A 20,072-nucleotide genomic window follows, 5' to 3' on the forward strand; every position below is an offset into this window, starting at 1 on the left:
TTCCTTTCTGGTGACTGGGATGCAAATGTAATGGCTCCTCCGTCCCCTTTGACCATGTTAAGGAAGATCATTCTCTATGAATGAGGAGTTGGTAAATTAGGAGGCACGTGGGTCTGTAATGAATCTGTGGATTACCATACCAGCCCTGGACTGCTGATCTCCCATCTTCTTGTTCAGTGAGAGAACAAAAGCTTGTGTGTTTAAGCCCCTGTTAATTTCGGGGGTGGAGCATGAGCAAGGAGTGACTCACATGCCACTTAATCTCATTCTGACTACCACTGCAACCAAGGGCTAAATGGACAGTTTGGTTTGTCATCAGATTGAAACTAAATTATACCTGACCTTCATCGCCACAATGATGAAGGGTTGATTGCATGAGGGACAAGCACGTTGGTTTCGGATGAGAACACTAGACCAGGAGTCAAGCAACTAGGGGGCTGTGTTGACCCCCAAGGAGTGGTGCATCTTACATTCTCTTGGATTCATTTGCTTGATCTCAGGGTCTCTCTTGATTTTTACATACTGTGATTCTATGAATTTAAAGTATTCAAAAATTCACTTGTAAAAACACAACACCGGAACCATCATGAATTGTAAATGTGGGGCATTTGTATTTGCATTTTGAAGTTTCCGCACTAATAAAATGATGAGCATATCTTAGCCTGCATGTGCATGTATCTTTTTTTAAATGATTCTTAACATTAGAAGCTCCACGAGGCGTTATTAAAGTTTATTATCTCACTTGCTGTGAAGACAAACTTTCCTTGCATATTGGTAGATATTTACAAAACTGTTCACCTGATCGTGATTCTTCAGGCTGATAGGAACCTTCACATGTTCTTTTCCTTTGCCTGGACGGTACCCAATCAGTCTATATAATGAGACAGGCCAGAGGACAGGGAATTATGCCCCAGGACAGTCTTTGCTCTGTCACTGGGCTTTGCATGCAGAAACCACAATTTATGATGTGATCAAGAATGATATTAGTTGGCAGTATAATGAGCTTGGGATTGTTGGATAGCCTCGATGTACACCATGACCTTTGCTGGATAGAAAGTGTCAGACTTGGGCATATGCCTATCAGTTGTGGAGAAAGACCCTCCTTTGGGGAGTCAAGGGTCATAAATTTTGTTTCTAGGCAGCATATACGTATGCAGTTGCCTGGCAACCATGAGAGCAGTTAAGTCCTTGCTATATGATGCTGTAAAGGATTTCATCCATCTTGAAAAGCTAACAGCATAATTTAAATTTTTGAAGCAGAGTGTGGGTGTTCTCAAGTGGCAGAGCCTCATCTCACATGTTGTTGCAGACTTTAACTGCATAAACTTGATGTTGCTGAAGTTTTCCGCATTAGGGATGTTGTAAACAAAAGGCTAGAACTCTGAGGAGAGGTTGAAGGAGACATCCTTCACTAGAATGTATTCAGTACCAAGTAACAGAAAACCCAACTAGTAGTGTCCTAAAGCACAAGCATGTTTGCTGTTTTCTGAACAAGAAGCTTAAGAGAAACAGTTTCATGGTTGACTTAGCCACTCACCAAGGACCCAAGCCCCTTCCTTGCTTCCGTTATACCATCAGTGATGTGTTGGCCTTCATCCTTTGCATGGTTGCTTTATGGTCACAAGAAGGCTGCCAGAGCTTTTAGTACCCTAGTGTCCCAGATTAGCATCCAACATAGGATAGGAAAGAATGACCTTTTGTGTCAGGCTTCTCTTGTTTATTGTTTCAGGAAAGTAAGGCTTTCCTTAAAGTCTTCCAGCAGATGTCCCTTTTATTTCTCTCTAGCCAGAACTGGGTCACATATGTCTCCCCTCTTAGACTGGTCATTGGTAAAGGAAAACTCAAGTCAACTGCACTGGCTTAGACCAATCATGATACGGCCTCTTGGACTGGGGGAAGGGCCTATCTTCCCTGAGCACATTGCTACCTTCCAAATTCCTGGGAAAGATAAGTGTCTTGAGGCACCTGGGTGGCTCAGTCAGTTAAGTGGCACGCTTCTGCCAAGTGCCTGCTTTTTGTTGTGCTACTGTCTATGGAGTCCAGTTGTCGGTTATTAATTCTATGGATCCCAACTGCTCCTGCGGTACAGGTGGTTCCTGCACGTGCGCTGGCTCCTGCAAATGCAAAGAATGCAAATGCAGTTCCTGCAAAAAGAGCTGTTGCTCCTGTTTCCCGGTGGGCTGTGCCAAGTGCGCCCAGGGCTGCATTTGCAAAGGGGCATCGGACAAGTGCAGCTGCTGTGCCTGATCCTAGGGAGCCTGTTTCCGATGTAAATAGAGCGATGTGTGCAAACCTACAGTGTTTCTTGGTGCTTTTTGTTTTGGATACAACCCTGACCAGTTTGCTACATTCCTTGTTGTTTATCCTTATAAAATACGTGAATTACATAATAAAAGCTGTGGACTTATAAAAAAAAAATCATGACCTTTGGCTCAGCTCATGATCCCAGGCTTCTGCGATGGAACCCCACATCCGGCTCTCTGCTCAGTGGGGAGCCTACTTCTCCTCTTCCTCTGCCTCCAGTTTTACCTACTTGTGCTCTATCTATATATTTATTTATAAATAAATAAAATCTTAAAAAGAAAAGATAAGGGTTTATGAGGAAGGGTATGGGATGTCTGGCTGCTGGCTATCTCACAGTATTGCTACAGTTCCTTCCACATTATTCCTTATGTGTGGATTGCTTATCTATGGAAGTCAGAGGTTGCAAACTCACCCTTGAAATGTTTTTAAAACATTGAAATTAGAATTTACAAATAGGGACAGTTAGCTTTAAAAATTGGATTTTTTGAGTATGGGGTGATTAAAATAAAAACTTCTTTAAAAATTGGATTTTTCATTTCGCAAAAACTTTGGTGATTTGGCAGCCTTTGAACAGCATGCATACGTGGGAGTAATTAGCTCAAGGGATTGCTCTTGTTGGTTGGGTTCTGTGCACCACGCTCTTCACCCCTCCCGTTCTTGGGCACGTGGACTCTACTCATGCATATTATTTTCCTGGCCTCCATAGACATTTGTGCCTGAAAACATTAATATAGATGCTTTTTTCTGTTTCATGCACACATTTTGAAACAGGAGACTTACAGTCAGACTGGTCTATTATGCTTCGTACCCTAACTGCCACCATGCTCTGTCATCCTTCCTAGGTTTGGGACTCTTTTGCTTTTCTGGACTATGTTTATTTTATGCCCATGGAAAGTAAGTAAGTGTCATGGTCAAGAGCATGGCTTTGGACCTAATACAGAAGTGGTTCGAGCCCTGGAAAGATCACTTACTTTCCCTTCACTTTACATCTGTAAAATCGGATAATAATGGTGTCTAACGTGTCGTTGATTAAAAAATGAGCAGAGTGCTTTGTTCCCATAATGCTAATCTTGCCAGAGATTATGATGAAGAAGATGATGATGTTATTCTTAGTCTGTGTTTATTATATCAGCTAGTCCTTTGGGTGCCATTTTGGAATGCAAAACATAGCATCTCCAGTGAGTGGAGCTGGTGAATGGCACCTCCTGTAGACCTGGAAGAGGGTCTTTTGGGTGATTGTGCTTGAGGGGCAGAAGCCATCTGGAATAGTTTTTCTACTGATTTCAGAGTAGAATCAGATCCACCTAATTCATGCCTCCAGGTAACACAGCACAGCTCCTAGAAATTCAGTCCTGCACTTGAGATCGGCTCATTTCTATTCAGACCAGGGCACATTCTGTATTTATACTGTCAAAAATCAGTGGCTATTTTAGTTTGTGCCTGGGGACATGGGAGACAATTCTGGACACCTCTAATGATCTTGAAGAGTCGTCACTCCCTACCAGGATATCTTTTTACTTCATTGTTGGATTTTGGTCTAGGTTCCAAGACCTGAGATTTATCCATATGTAACTCGATCTGGAAAGAATTGGAGGTCACAGTATAAATGAGGCCAGATTAGAAGAGTTATTTGAGGGAGTCAGACAGGGTATCTTGAGGTCAGTTTGTTGCTCTATTTCATTCTCAAGACTGGTTGTGTGGATCCTAGTAACTTAGTAATCCCAAAGGAAACCTTAGGGGACTCATTTTAACTCCATTTTTTTTTCCATAATGAAATTACAAATTATTTGAGTTAATAACTAGTGGGAGTGAAAATGGAGAGATAGATATACCCTCTCTATTGTGAGTGTAAAGTAATGTAGGAAACTTTGGATTGGGCAGTCTGGAAACTATCAACCATTGTTTGAAATGTTTTGCCCTAGACATTTTTTGAAATTTTTAGCAGTATATCCTATCAATATAGTTGACCAAGTATACAAAGAAGTTCATGGCAGCACTGTTAGTAGTCATGAGAAATTGAAAGTAAAATAAATACCTATCGAAGGGGCCTTATAATACAGTATTATGGGTCTGTGCATAGAAATTACTCTGCAGCCATTAAGAAGTATGGAGTAGATCCCCGTGAGTTGACATGAAAAGATGCCAAGCGTGCGGCAGAACAGTATGTTTTATATAAACGTGTAAAAATGTATGCCTGTATTCAAAAACAGAAATGCAAGCCAAATTGTTAATACTGGCTCTCTTAAGGAATGAAATTACAAGGATATGAGGGTAGAGGGACAGGACGAAGGAGAGGCGGCAAAGTTTAATTTTTAATTTATAAGCTTTTGGACATGTTTTGCATAACATGTACTCTAGCTGTAATTAATGTTATACATTTGAGAGGCTGGAATCAAAACCCAAGGAGGCCGAATGCTCCTTCTGAGGAACAGGGTGGAACGTAGAGTTTGAGAACACAGGTTCTAGAACCAGGCTGCCTTGGCTCAAACCCTGGCTATTGCACTGACCAGCTGAGTGTCTTCAGTCAAGTCCATGGACTTCTTGATGCTTTGCTTGTTTCGTTTGTAAAAAGAGGAGAATAATGAAACCTCCCCTGGAAGGTTGCTGTGTAGATTCAATGAGTTATGGTATGTACAGGATTTAGAAAAATATTAACTATTATTGTTACCATTATTGCACAATTACAGCAAAAATGCAGAGGTGACTGGAGTGAATTAAAAAGTTACCATGGGCATCTGGACTCTAGTGCTAGGAATTTCTGAAATGCAATGAAATTCTTTTGATAGAAAGTAGCATATGTTTATTTTTAGAAATCACATCTGTGGGAGGAGGCAAGTGGCTAGCTAGATAAGGCCAGGAGAAAGAGAGGCCCTTACCTGTAACCGAGGAACAAAGTCAGCAGTTCTGAACTAAACATGTATCACAATGGGAGCATAAAACACACCATCTGTAACTGACAGATCCAGAGAGGCAGAGGAGGGGACAAAAGGGGAATGTTTCATAACTTTCAATCATCTCTGTCTTCTTCTTCCTCTTCTGCTAATTCTTCACCTTATCTTTTCTCCCCCAACAAGAAGTCCCGCATTTGATCCAGATTTTCTCTGTTTATGGGACAGCTGATACAACAATAATGTATAGTTCACCGAAGAGCCGGAACATTCCTCAGAATAATCAGACAGTCGCTCGGGAATGGGAAGACCTGCTCAAGGATGAAAGCTATCAAAAGCAAGTACTCTAAATGAGTGGGCAGGGGCCGGCAAAACAAAAGCATTTGATGGACAATGCTTGGGAAACCAGGATAACTTGACTTTTGGTCCTAAGACTTAATTGAGCTAAGAAACTGAGTGCTGAAATCATTCTCTGTTGTTGCTCAGATGAAAAGCCAGCCGGGCTGTAAGAAGAGTGACCGATTGACATTGACAGTCTTCCATCTGGAGCTTAATCTGTCTCTATACGTCTGTGACAGTGGTGTGTCTTTCAGAGCAGGTTCATGTAATTCTGAAGGCCAAGCATCAAGTAGGAAACCAGAGTTCTAGTCATTAGTCACGCATCTGGGCCACAGGGCAATTCCAGGGTGCCGCCTTTGCTTGCAGCTGGAGAAGATATGATGGCCCCTAACATGGTTCCTAATGAGGATTCCTCACAGATGACAGGGCTGGACTATAGCAGCAAGGCACTGCTGGGAAACAGCTCCCTCCTGCTTAAGGGAGCCTTCCCTCTGTGGTCGGCTTTCTTTCCTGAGCCACAGACTTGGCTTCTGATGGACTGTGTCCACTGTAGCTCATTAAGGGGTTGGGCAGCGGCAGGCCCAGCTATGTAAAGTACAGAGCTGCTCAGTTGTTCCCTGCCCTCAGTGCCCTGATGACCAGCGTCTCGATGCTTCAAAGGAATAATCATTAGATGTTTCATTTGAAGCAGGTTTGGGGGACCTGAAGGTTCCTTGAAGCACTTAAGGGCTCGGTGTCCCCTTACTTGAAAGAGAATGTGTGGCCCTTTACAAATGAAAATATTACTCAGATAGGATAATTTGAGAAAAGGATACACTATGATACAGATTCTCTTTTAAAAAGCATAGCAGTAGGTATAATGAGACTCCCAAAATTAACCAGTTCTCTTCAGTTTGTGGGTTTTCAGTTTGTCTCAGTGCTTTCTGTCCCCCGCACCCCCCGCCCCACCGCACTGCCAGAAAGAAGCCCACGATGAATTGAATGACTTTCATTATCTGACAAAAGCAAAGCATCCCTTTTTCTTTTGGAACTCAATTCAAGTGTGAATTGAGTTAGCTGTGGTCGATGGGACATTATGTAAAAATGTTGGACAGTACTTTGAAATTAAGTTTCATTTGTGAAAGTTACTATAACACTGTTCAAATGGATGATTTTTGTATTGACTCCATATGAGCTAACAGCATAACAATAAATTGTAACTCAGGGAAATGCTTAGCTGGGGAATGAAACACCCTAGTTTGCTATGCCTACAAGATGGAGAATGTAGAGAAGTGAACAATTATGTGCATGTGACCAACTATTCTCAGTGTTTCTCTCTACTGGACTCAGGAAGTCATATACCTAGAGGAACAATGTCGTTTGGTAATTCAAAAAGTAGATTCAGGACCCTGACTGGGACTCAAATCTTGGCTGCATTATTTATCTCTATATCCTTGAGCAAGTCTATCCTCTTCTCTGGACTGTGCACGCTATCTGTAAGATAGGGATAATAACATTGCCTACTCTGTAAGGTTGTTGGGCTATGTGAATGGGTGAATGAGAATGATGTTATTTTAAGGGTAATCTTAAATTTGTGTTCTACTCGTGTATGCATGGCTTATCACCTAGGACTATCCTGGAGATGTTGCTCCTGGGCTGTAGGGTTGAGTAAAGCAGCCTTTTGGGCCATCTGTGGAGACATGTGCTTATAGAATGGTAGAGCTAGAACATCAACAAAATAATTTCTTACATTTATGGAGCACTTACTACATGACAGGCAGTGTTCTATGTGGGCTATGTGCATTCATGATCTCATGAAACCCTTTCGGCAACTTTATAATGTAGGTATTATTTGATCTTTACTTTTTCCTCTGATATTAAAGAACTTGCTCAGGTCTCCGAGTTGATCACTGTTGGAGGTGATTCTTGAACCCTGGTCTGCTTGGTTCCAGGTGCCAGCTCTCACTTAATGTCATTATAAAGTTCTGTGATCCAAAGAGCCATTCTTAACAATTGTCTGAGTCTTTCAGATAGTTAGTTGTCTTGGCTCTTGTTCACTTTTCTTGGTATAAAACAGCTTTGGGTTGTGAGAAGAAAAACTTTTCCTTGCAGGTGAAATATGTTTAGCTGGATTTATTTTGCATTTTTAGTGATGTTTGACTCTTCATCTGGCTCTGTGATTAATCTGCCACAGGAGTGCAGTGAACCTTTAATTATAGCTTCTATACCCTCACTCCTTCCCCTATGTATTTTTCTACTGTTTAAGGTTCCAATGGGCTAGATGTTCTGAAAGAGGTTTAACCGATATGTTAACATAAATTATGGCCTTTGTGCACCAGAGAAGGAAAGTTACAGTTTTTAGGTCTATCCAGTTTGTGGTATTTTTTCCTGCCAAAGATATTCACCTCCTTTCTTTCCTTTACTTACTGTGTGGTTCATTGGAAACCACCAAGCGCCCTTCCCTGGTGGTGGTTCTGGTAGGTTTTTCACCACTGTCTTTGACTATGGTCAGACTGGAGTAATATAACCAATGCCACTTAAAGGGAGAAATTCTTACCACCCTCCAGTATTGACTTAATTTTTGTTTTATAATTTGGTCACTAAACATGTAAAAATATAAAGCTACACACATTTTCTATGTGTGTAGTTCTTAGACAAATATGAAACTAAAACACATTTATAAACTGAATGCAATCAGAATGACAAATCCAAATTCAAATTAGCAATATTAATTTAACACGATGGATGGTGTTGTTTTATTTAAGCAGAATCATCTCTGGAAGTATCAATATGGGATATCTATTAGGTCAAGGGTTCTATATAGCTTGTCAAGCTTGTGTTGGCCTGAGCTATATGATGACTCACATCCTCCTAACACTTTCACCTGCTATTAGGGGACAATTTACTGATACCCTACCCTTACTCTGACGTCTTGGGACACAAACACATTATTTAAATGGCAATTTTGTCTCTTTTATATCTTTGGCTTGTGATGATTAAAACAGCACTACCTGATAACACCCTGATTTTATTTTTTTTTAAAAAGATTTTATTTATTTATTTGACAGATAGAGATCACAAGTAGGCAGAGAGGCAGGCAGAGAGAGATGAGGAAGCAGGCTTGAGCAGAGAGCCCAATGCAGGACTGTGGGATCATGCCCTGAGTCGAAGGCAGAGGCTTTAACCCACTGAGCTATCCAGGTGCCCCACCACCCTGATTTTAAGATGCACACCCGGGCCCAGAAATTTTGTGCTGGTGCTCACACTTTAGGTATCATGTGACTGATCCAGAGTGCATCTGGAACATTTTAAATGAGTGTTATCTAAATGAAAACAAAAATTAAGACATTCTTCAAGAATCTTCAGACCCCCGAGAACATGCTCCAAGAGCCCAGCTTGAAAAAGAAGGTGTCAGCACTCCCTTCTCTGTGGACAGAAACTCTGTTCTCTTTCCTGGGAATGTTGTCCCCTTTGAGTGTTGTGTGACTCACTCCCTCACTTCATTGAGGTCATTGTTCAGTGTCATTGCCATGGGAAAGCCTCCCCTGACCACCCAGAAGTAGCACTCCTCCCAGCGCAGCCCCTCACTAGGCCCTGTTTTTTCTTCAGAGTGCTCATCTCCATCTGGCATTATTGCTAATTTACCTTCCAGTCTCCACTGGGAGGATGCAAGCTCTTTTGAGAATGAACTTGGTTTCCTTACCACTGTGTTCCCAATGCCTCCCATAGGAGGTGATAAAGATCTGTTGAACCAGGGAATGAGGGGCCTTGCTCTCTATCTCTGTTCCTTTTTGCTGCATTCCCAGTCCCAACCTCCACCTGGGTAAGACTCATTTTAAAAACCACCTCCACCACCGCCTTGAGTCCCTCATTGGAACACCAGGAATCTTTACTGAGACTTCTTTTGTTATACTCCTGGATTTTGCCTCCTGATATTTCTTCTTCATTTTTATCTCCTTTACTAGACTCTGAGTGCCTCAAGGACAGTATCTGTGTTTGATGAACCTCTGTAATTTCTCGTATCTGGTGTGAATGCAGAAATGTAGTCATAAATGGGAATCGTCCTGAAAATGTAGAGTAATTGGTACTAAATATTATTCAGTTCTGTTCCACAATATTCTGCAGAGTGATTGGCACGTTGTAGGAGCTCGATGAGGGTCAATGGATAGCAGGTGCTCTAAAACATGATAAGCTCTGGGAGCAAAATTATGGTCGGCTTGATGTTAATACTATAATAGAAGAAACTCAATTTAATTCAGCTGGCTTTTATTCATATCTATTATGTGCAAGTTAGTTAGACGTTGTGGTGGCTACAATGAGGAATGTGTTGCCTTTGAGTTCACAGTCGGGTGGAGAAAACCAATAGAGCGAAAGAGACAGAAACAAAGGTAGTGTTTGTTTGTTCATCCATCCACTTGCTTATTGTTTCTTCAGATAGGGAGTGTTAATGTGCTTACTAACAGATTTAAGAAAAACCCAACATAGAGTCTGGCTAGAAATTTATTCTAGTGGAAGAGAGGGACAAAATGATACTAATGATAACTGTGGTCAATGCTGCAAAGGAAAGGAATGCAGTGGCATCGAAACACATGTGTAAGGTGCCCTAATGTGAGGCAAAAAAAGTTCTCCGTGAAGCAAGACACTGAACCGAAACCAGGGGCAGCAGTAGGTGAATAGTATGTGCAGGGGATACCTGCACTCTAATATGGTGATGGGAATATGGGTCAAGAGAGAAAAGAATTCTGACCATAGGCCTGGAGAGCTTCATGGAGAAGGAGGTTTTGACAGGAACTTCAGAGACAAAGGTCGTTTTCAGGTACATGGTTGGGGAGGAGAAGGTGGTCCCACAAGAAGACCAGCCTTACCACAGCACAGAGGTAGCAGCACAGAGATGTGGTTTGAGAATTGTGCACAGAGAGGAATGGCTAACTTGCAAGAGTCGGTAAAGAACCTGGCCAGTGTAATAATAATCATAGTTATGAAGTACAGAAATATGCGTGGACCACGAGCCACAAATTCGAAACCTTTGCTGCTCGAAAGTAAAAGCTTGCTGTGTTGGAGAGGCTAATAGTGCATAAGGAACCAGCTAAGATCATTCTTAGCTGCTGCTACTGTTCACATTTTCATCCATTAAAGATCTTTATCATTAGCATTGTATGTCAGCCTTTTAGAGCAGCTTATCTCATGGAATCACAGATAACTTTTCTTTTTGAGAAAAACAATGAGATAATTTGTTAGAAAAACATGACAAATTATATTGAGTTGACATCACTCAATTACAACCACATTACTGAATTACACCTGTTCAGCCGCGAGCTGGGGAATTTATTAGCAAAGCCTCCATTAAAGCTAATGGGAAATAGAGTTCCAAAGCTCTTTGAATCCACTGCATATTCTGTAAGAAGTGTTTTTCGTGTTGGGACCACACTCTGGGCTTGAGAGGAGCGAACTGTGAGGGCTTTATTTCTCACAGGATTTGGGGAAAACGCAGCGGTACTGTTTGTTTACACGGGCTGTGACATCAGGGACCAAAAGGGCTGTGAGAACCCATTTAGATGTGCCTTTTCCAGCCTCCCGATAGATGACCCTCTCTTCAGCCAGAGAGACATTGAAGAGCCATTCCACTCTCAGAGCTGTGTTACCTGCGTTTGAGTTTTCATTACCTGGCCATTATGCTCACTGCCCACAGCCACCTCCGCTTATTGATTTGGGACCTGTGCCAGTTTCTAATTGTTTCCTTCAGATTGGGTTTGCTCTGAATTGCTGACTCCTGTCTAGTAATTTCTCTCCTCCATATTGTTTCCTTTCCTTTCCTTGCCTAAGAAATTAGCCATTTCTTAAGTAGCCTCAGAAGCCATGTGTGTGACCCATCAATTCATACCAGAGCCACAAGAAACATGGTGACTTTTTATTCTTCTTCTTCTTCTTCTTTTTTTTAATTTATTTACAGAGATCACAAGTAGGCAGAGAGGCAGGCAGAGAGAGAGAGAGAGAGGAAGGGAAGCTCTCTGCCGAGCAGAGAGCCGGATGCGGGGCTCGATCCCAGGACCCTAGGATCATGACCTGAGCCGAAAGCAGAGGCTTTAACCCCTGAGCCACCCAGGTGCCCCAACATGGTGACTTCTTAAAAATTTCAGAGCACATGAAAAAAAATTTCCAACAAACTTTGGCTGCTTCTCTCCAATCTCTCCCCGCCCCGCCACATCCCTTTTTCCCTCCCAGGACATATTTTCACATGTGAATACATTGTGGGTGTCCTTCTTGTTATTTAACTGAGAATTTCTCAAGAGACATGGCAGGTTGAAGAATTTGAGATCTCTTTCGTACTTCCTTTTCAGCTGTTTTCCCAACAGCTGCTCACTTCCCAGGATGGATTTGAAAGAGTCCTTCCCGGTGGAGGGTGGGAGGAAGTGCTTCAGATCCTCTTTTCTCTGTCTTCACCATTATTCAGTGTTCCCTTGGCAAGGAAATGTACTTCATATTATCTCATTTTCCCCTTAACATTTATCAAAATACTGTTGCAATTATATCATGAAGCAGCACAAAATTTGGAAAGTTCCCTGTTCCTGTTTACTTTGCAAATTATATCCAGTATCAGGACAAATATATTTAGGATAGAAGAAAAAGCTAACAATCATCTTAGTTTTAAAAAAATAATAGATTAACTGGCATCTAAAGGAATTGTCAGCCTCTCAATCGATGGGAGAACTTTGGAACTTTGTTTTAAATAGCATTCATTCAGGACCCCTTGTTGGCTCAGTCGGTTATGTGGCTGCCTTTGGCTCGGGTCAAGATCCCAGTGTCCTGGAATTGAGTACTGCATCAGGCTCCTTGCTCAGCAGGGAGCCTGCTTCTCCCTCTGCCTGTTTATACTCTCTCTCTCTCTTTCTGACAAATAAATAAATAAAATCTTAAAAAGAAAAAAAAACTATATAAATGAATAGCATTCGTTCTGAGCACAGGGATAACAGGATGGGGTAGTGCAGCCCTACTCCAGTGGTTGTCCATGCGGGGCTGACAGTGTGGAACAGAACCATTGCAGAAACTGAGAGTAAGTTTTGAAAATACTCATGTGCAAAGAGGAGTAAATATGCCTGTTGAATCTAATAAAAATAAACTTGGGGTTTGAATATGACTACCTTTTTTTAAGATTTCATTTTTCTAGTAGTTAGTTTTATTGTATTATGTAAAACTATTTAATCTATGGCCATTTAATCTATGGCCCAACCTTCATCACAGTTCATTTGCAGAACAATGGTGTCTTTAGGTTAAAAACACAAGCCCAAGCATAGTCCGTTCATAGGTCTTGGGTGTGAGTTCCACGTATGCCATTTACTGGCTATTTGACATAGCCAGTTACCAAGATTCTAATCCTCATCCTCTGTCCTGAAACATGGGCTAAGAGGGTACTATGCTTACCTTGTGTTTGAGTACAAGGTACAACCCATTGTGGCTAGGATTAATGGAGATGTGAGAGGTAAGCTGTACGGTTTTCATTCAGATAAGTTTGGCAGCCCTGGCAAAAACTTGAGTGAAATGCCTGGAGCATAATAAAACTGAATAAACACTGCTTATCATAATTTATAATTAAGTAAACTTGTGTAAGACTTTTACCCTTATTTGCAGGATCTTAAGAAACAAAATGCAGTGAGACCCTCATTTAGGTCTTATATATATAAAGTTCTCTCAGAACATGGACTTGAAGGAAAACTTCATACTTAGACTCCAACAAAAGTCTTTCCTCAAAGATTATACCCTTATTGGTGTTCTCAATCTTATATCTTCTGACGATATATGGAAATTACTAGAACCTGTGTAGTGAAAGCATCCTCATAGAGGTAATGCACATTCCTGGTCATCATTCTATGCAGTGTGACTTTCACTCTGCCTCAGGAATTTTGACTCTATTTGGGAAAAAAATGGTCCCACAGAACTCCTTGGTAGATTTTCTCAAATTAACTTGCAGAACTTTGTACAGAGAGCTTTGGGCACCCACCCCCCCAGACTCTTTCCTTTTTCATGCGTTGTATTTCTTTCCTGGCTTAAAATTTGCATCATTGCTATTTGCTCAACAAACATCCATCAAAAAACCTTTTGAGGCCTGTCATTTGCAAACCCATTGGCAGTTGCCCTAACTTGTGCAGAAGTGGAGGTATGTATTTTAGCCAGTGAGACAAGTAAGCTAAGAATGACCGAGGAATTATAGGAGATAAAGGTAATTATGGGGCCAAAGTAAGGGATGCCTTATGAATATTTAGAAGATCTCATTGTTTTCAGCATTTTTATTATCATAGGCTCTCTATGTCTCTTCATAGAATTTATTTTTTTAAAGACCTATTTATTTTAGAGAGAGAGAGAGAGTGAGAGCAGAGGGGAGGGGCAGAAGGAGAGGGAGAGAGAAACCCAGACTCTGTACTGAGTGCAGAGCCCCATGAGGGGCTTGATCTCATGACCCTGAGATCAGGCCTGAGCTGAAAACCGAGAGTTGGATGCTTAGCTGACTGTGCCACTCAGACACCCCTCTTCACAGAATTTTAAATGCATATTTTTTCACATTTTTAAAAAAATCTTTGAAATTGGGGTGTATTTCATAGTTGGTGGTCACCTATTATCACTCTAGGTAGGTGGCAGTTGGGACACAATTGTTTTGGTCTGCACATGCACGAACATTCAAAGGGTCAGCAACAAAACTCACAGAATGGATGTTGGTGGCTTGGAAGAAAATCCCAGAAACACAATATTGGGCACACTTAGAAGAAATATCTGTCTGTGTGTTGAGACAAAGAATGGCAATGTGCAGGCTGTAGTGCTGTCCTCAGGTCTTCTGGCTGGAGGTAGAAGAACTGGCCAACTAACATTGTCTGATACCAAGCTTATGCCTTAAAATTTTTTTGTGGAAAATTTCAAATCTACATTAACGTAGAACTAATAGCAAAATGAATGCCCATGTCCACATTACCCAGCTGTAGTAACTCTAAATATTTTACCAATTTTCATTCATCTATCCCCATTTTCTTTCTCTTTCTTTTTTCTTTATTTTTAATTGAGTGTTTTAAAGCACATCCTGGATATCATGTCATTTCACCTGAAAATTCTTTTTTTTAATTTTTTTAAAATTTATTTGACAGACAGAGATCACAAGTAGACAAAAAGGCAGGCAGAAAGAGAGATTGGAGGAAGCAGGCTCCCTGCTGAGCAGAGAGCCTGATGCAGGGCTCGATCCCAGTACCCTGGGATCATGACCTGAGCTGAAGGCAGAGGCTTTAACCCACTGAACCACCCAGGCGCCCCTCACCTGAAAATTCTTTAGTGTATATCTCTTAACTGACGTAGATATTCTGCCTTTCCATAAATACCATGTCATCATCACACTTAATGAAATGAGCAAATAATTCCTTAATATGCCCTTTTGTAGTTGGTTTTATTCAAGTGAGAATCCAGATGAGGCCCTGACACAATATGTATTGAGTTGTTGGGTTACTGATGTCGCTTTTATTCTATAACACTTCTCCTACCCTTCCCCACCTCCCTGAATGATGTCCCTAATTTGTGTGAGAAACTGGGTTATTTGCCTGTGTTATGAACTTGACTGTTTGCATCCTTGTGGTAATGTTCAACTTCTCCTTCAGTAGCTTGGTATTTAGTCTAGAGCAGTGATTAGACTGTGTTCATGTTTTTAGGCAAGAATACTTCCTAGGTGGTGCTCCGCATGTCCTTTTGCAGCTCAGCATGAAGCACATAATGATGGATTGTTCTTCTTTTGGTGAAGCAGAGATTAATCAGTAGGTTAGGTATCCTGAGCTTGTTCCTGTGTTACCAAGGGCGTCATTAGGGGTTGCAAAATGACAGTTTTCTAATTCTGTCATTCTTCCTGCGTTTATTACATGGACTGCTTCTATAAAGAACTTTTTCTCATCAACCATTTGGTTACCCTGAAATCCAGTTTGTATAGGCTGGAAAATACTTGTTTCTTTACCATATTTCAATTCTCAGATGAATAAATGAATGCCTTGTAACCTCCAATTAGTAACCAATGAGATTTTCTTAAAGTGTCTTAAGAAATTTAAAAATACATATTTTATATGTTTCAATTGATCATTAATCTTTTTGGGACTCACACATTCCCATCCACTAGACCAGCCGGGACTCCTTCGAGTATTCTTTCTATTATTTTCATGTGTCCTTCATGTAGTTTTATTTTCAGCTGTTTATTTTTAAAAACTAAAAAAAAATTATTTAAATTAATTAAATTAAATTAAATTTTCTCCTATGAGGAGCCTCTTGCTTCTTTCCTTTTTGAGTCTCTCAATGCTCTGTCTATATCTGTTCTTTGTATATCTTCAATAAACTTTGTTCTCACTTCCTCCTAAAAACATTTTTTTCTTGTATGAAATGTCAAACGGATATCAGTTAGACAGAATAGTGTAATTAACTCCCATATACTCATATCTTGTTTCAAAAGTAATCACTTCATGGCCAGTTTGCCTTTTTTTTTTTTTTTTTTTTTTTGGTGCTCCAACTCACCTCCCTCCTCCCATATTTTTTATGGCTGCTTCCTTAAATATTTACGTCCCAATTCCGTTCGTCTTTAACTTCCATCTTTCTGTCACAACACGATGCCCCAGGGAACATGTGAACTTGCTGGGTTGACTAATTAGAGGGACACCAGCTGCTTTAGCACTTATACTTTGACATGTAATATGGCTTAAACAAAACGGGAGTTTACTTTTCACTCATGTAATAGTCTGATATTAGAGCTCCTGGTGAAGGGGGCTGCCTGTTGAGATGATTCGGGAATCCAGGCTTCTCTAATCCTGTGTTTCCATGTTCTCTTAGCCCCATGATGCTATCTGCACCAAGCCAGTAGAAGGGGAAGGGCAAGAAGTTACACCCATGTCTTAAAAGCCTTAACCCAGAATTGGCACATATCTTTGGCTAGAACTCTGTCACATGGTCACATAAGTAGGTCTGGTCAGTGAGGATGTCTAGAGAGAAGAATGTATGAATTTTTGGTGAGGAGTTTTCTGTTTCTCCCATGTTGCACCATGCATTTGAGAAATCCACAAATAATTCTGAAACCCTTGCTTTTGTCACCATCATCATAATTACCTTTGTTATGTCTTTAAAGTATTATTCTAGTTCATTAAGTGTATTTTACTGACTTGAACTGTTGCTTTCTGAATAAGGGCACTGAAGGACATCTGTAATGAACAATCATTTGAGTGATTTCTTTTTGTTTTTTTTTTTCTTTTTTTCTTATTATGGGATCATAACTATCTATAAATTATAGATGTGTGTTTCTATCTTTGTAAGGTGGGAAGAGTGTGTACCAGCAATTTTATTTTCTTACGTGTGTAACAAACTTGGAATTGTATCAAGAGAAGCAGTGATGCTTAATGTCCATGATCACACACAGGTAGATGGCCCAACAGTATTGCTGGTTGAAAGGTAAGTCAAGGGCCCCAAGAAGGATGGTGACTGCCCACACTTGATGTCCATCTCTTGGGAGGTGAAGATTCTGGATAGTTCCTTCAATTTCAGTATGAGGGTATTAAGTCTTGTTTTAATAAATTTTAAACTCACCTGGGGGCATCCAATGTCCAGAATGTACACAAGGGCAGAGAAGGAAGGCCCTAACAGGAGAAGGTAAGGCAGGGAAGGGCTGCCAAGGAGAGGAAGCCCTATCTCTGCTTCATATCACTGATTTATGTGGATGCCCCCCTCTGCACTGAGTCACCAGCCTGGACCAGGCCACATCTGATTACAGGTTCTCTAGGGGGAATAAAGGAAGAGTAGCTCCTGTTGTGGTGTTGCCATCTGATTTGAGGGGAAGATGCTAGAATACGGATTCTGCTATAAAACAGCAGATTCTCAAATTTCATATATTTAATAAATACAGCATCTCCACTACACCTGGCCCATGGGCCACATGCAGTGTACTTAATTCTATATACTCCTCATAATCTAGTTCAAGATTAACAATTAGAAAGCTGCCTCTGTGCTGCTTCATCTCAAACATGCCAAGTTATTAAGGTTAGGGTGTCAAGAAAAAGCAGTGACCATTTCCTCAATTATATGCTTTTTTAACAATGTAGATAGTCTAACTTTTTAGGAATATATCTTTCCTTATGAGGCTTGATAAAACTGTCATCATTTTAGATAGACAAATAAATTGGTGGCCCATAAATGCATACATTTTTCCTAAATTACTCCTTCATGCAAAATAAGGTTTTCACTGACCCTACTGATTCTCAAGAGTCCTCCCAGTCCAACACATAGAAAACAAAAAGGCTAAGAAATTCTCTGGGTCTGTGAAACTTGATTTAGGTAACAGGTTACAGTAGATGCTGGTAAATTCAATGTGCCTCTGAGTTTTATAGGGTGATGAATGTTTTTATTGTGATTCAGCGAACATTTTAGGTCAGACACGATAATCCAACTTTTATATTTTATTTCTTTTGAGATGGGTTTAATCCAAAGCAGGAAACTACCTTTCCATAACACCATACTTTTAAACCTTCTTGTACTGATTCTTTATATAAAACTAGATGAAGTACCATCATCAAAAAAGGGCTTAATTTGGATGTTCAAAGGAGAGAGTCAGGTTCTGGTAATCTTTTTTGAAGTTTGCAAATGGCTTTTCCCATCCAAAAAATCCATCAGTCTTATTCACCAAGATTTCCACCCACAGGATCTTATTTCACTCTGATGCTCCTTCCTTTCTACCATAAGTAATGCTGCTTGATTTCTGAAGAAGCTGGCGTTCAGAAGAATCTTCAGTTTGATGTAACATTCTGTGCAGTAGCCCACAGTCAAAAATCCCTCACAACAAATTTTTGAGAAGACTAGGGAACAGGGCAACAAAATATAATAAGAAGGACTGTAAGAATTAAGTTTAAGACTTGATTGGCTTCTATACATAGGTAGATCTCTCAGCAAGGACTTCATGGAATGTCTGAAGTAAACTTTCCTGAAAATGTTGGAAATTGTGGTGTTTCTTACCAGCTACAAGTGCAGGCTTTGTAAATAGCAGTGCTACTCGAGAGTGAAATTGATCTGTGCTAAGTGCCACTCTCAGTGTATTTCATGATTACCTCCATGTCAGAGGAGATTGTAGCCCCATATCTAAAGCCTTTATGATTTTTGTCATTTTCTCCTATCTTTACTATTACTTTTAAAATTTTTTATTTAAGCAAATCTCTTTAAAGTTATTATGAAGAATCTTAAGTATGCAAAAGTAGAGAGAATAGCACAAAGGTTTTCAGAGCAGTGTTTGTGGGCATATAACCTGTGGAGTTGTGTAATGCCCATGGATTATTAGGGTTCCACATTTGATTTCATTCCCTACTGCCACTGTTTTGAAATTCTTAATAATTTATGACTTAGAGGCCTTGCATTTTTATTTTGCACTAAGTCCTGCAAATTATGTATCGGGTTCTGTTCCTGGAGTCAATAATTATCAAGACTTTTGCTACATTTTCTCCATCTCTTCTGCTTTAATTCCCCCCCCCCTTCTTTATATCTCCTGTTTTCTTTCCTCTGAACTATTTTAAAGCAAATCCCGAACATCACTTCACTTTACTCTGATGTGCTTTAGCTCTACAAAATATGGACATTTTTATACTTAACCACAATGCCATTATCACACTTAGTAAAACATAGAGTGATTCTTTGATGTTATCTAACACTGCTTCACAATTACACTTCCCCAAATGACTTAAAAATGTCATTTACTGCCTTTTTTTTTTTTAAATTATGAAGTTCAAAGGGCACCTGGGCAGCTCAGACGGTTAAGCATCTGCCGTTGGCTCATAATCCCAGTGTCCTGGGATCCGGCCCTGCATTGGGCTCCCTGCTCAGCTGGCAATCTGCTTCTCCCTCTCCCTCTGCCTCAGCCCCTGACCCCTGCTTGTGCTTTCTCTCTCTCCTCTCAAATGAATAAATAAAATCTTTTAAAAAAAATTACGAAGTTCAAACAAGGTCTGTTTATTATGTGACATATGTCCCTTAAGTCTACTAATCTGGAGAACTCCTGTCGCTATTCTCACTTTCGAGTTGTCACAGGAACAGGGTCCCTTGTCCTGTAGATGGCCCCGCATGTTGGTTTGTGTGTGTGTGTATTCTTCCATCCTTCTTTTTTTATACCGGAATCTATCTCCAGAGTTGATTTGCTGTAAGTGTTCTTGGCAAGAATGCGTCATCAATGGTGCTCAATGCTTCCTACTGTGTTCATCAGGGGGCATGCGCTGTGTTTGGAAGCACTTTTAGTGAGGCTGAGATTTATCAGTGGATTTGGCAGGGGACAGCCTGACCACTCCATCATAAATTTCCCCATTAATTTTTCACACGACGATCTCTTCTATTGATCTTTATTATCTAAATCAATTATTTCATTACATGATTACAAAAATCATGATTTTTAAAAATTCCGTTATTTCTTTTTGATTTTCGCCTAGGCTTTTTCTGTGAAGTACCTTCCGTAATTAGCTAGACCTATTAGGAGTCCACTCTTTGTTTTTCTTTTCTTACATTTGTCTTAAGCAATTATGTTTAGTTAGCTTG

The 20,072-nt window shown here is 40.4% G+C and overlaps 2 protein-coding genes across 3 annotated transcripts in view; both read left to right on the plus strand.

Annotated features, from left to right (window-relative positions):
* Positions 1–20,072, plus strand: part of FHIT (fragile histidine triad diadenosine triphosphatase) — a 1,433,622-nt gene that overhangs the window by 159,482 nt on the left and 1,254,068 nt on the right. The window lies entirely within an intron of this gene.
* Positions 2,027–2,374, plus strand: LOC123394403 (metallothionein-1E-like). The gene has a single exon (XM_045088556.1). It carries the CDS (start codon positions 2,062–2,064, stop codon positions 2,245–2,247), a length of 186 nt encoding a protein of 61 aa, XP_044944491.1. The 5' UTR covers positions 2,027–2,061; the 3' UTR covers positions 2,248–2,374.

This window comes from Mustela putorius, unplaced genomic scaffold, assembly GCF_011764305.1.
Source record: "Mustela putorius furo isolate JIRA1106 unplaced genomic scaffold, ASM1176430v1.1 tig00000095_pilon_pilon_pilon, whole genome shotgun sequence".
NCBI classification, from domain to species: domain Eukaryota; kingdom Metazoa; phylum Chordata; class Mammalia; order Carnivora; family Mustelidae; genus Mustela; species Mustela putorius.

Coding starts and splice junctions, on each gene's coding strand:
- LOC123394403 (XM_045088556.1), top strand. CDS start 2,062: ATGGATCCCAACTGCTCCTGCGGTACAGGTGGTTCCTGCACGTGCGCT.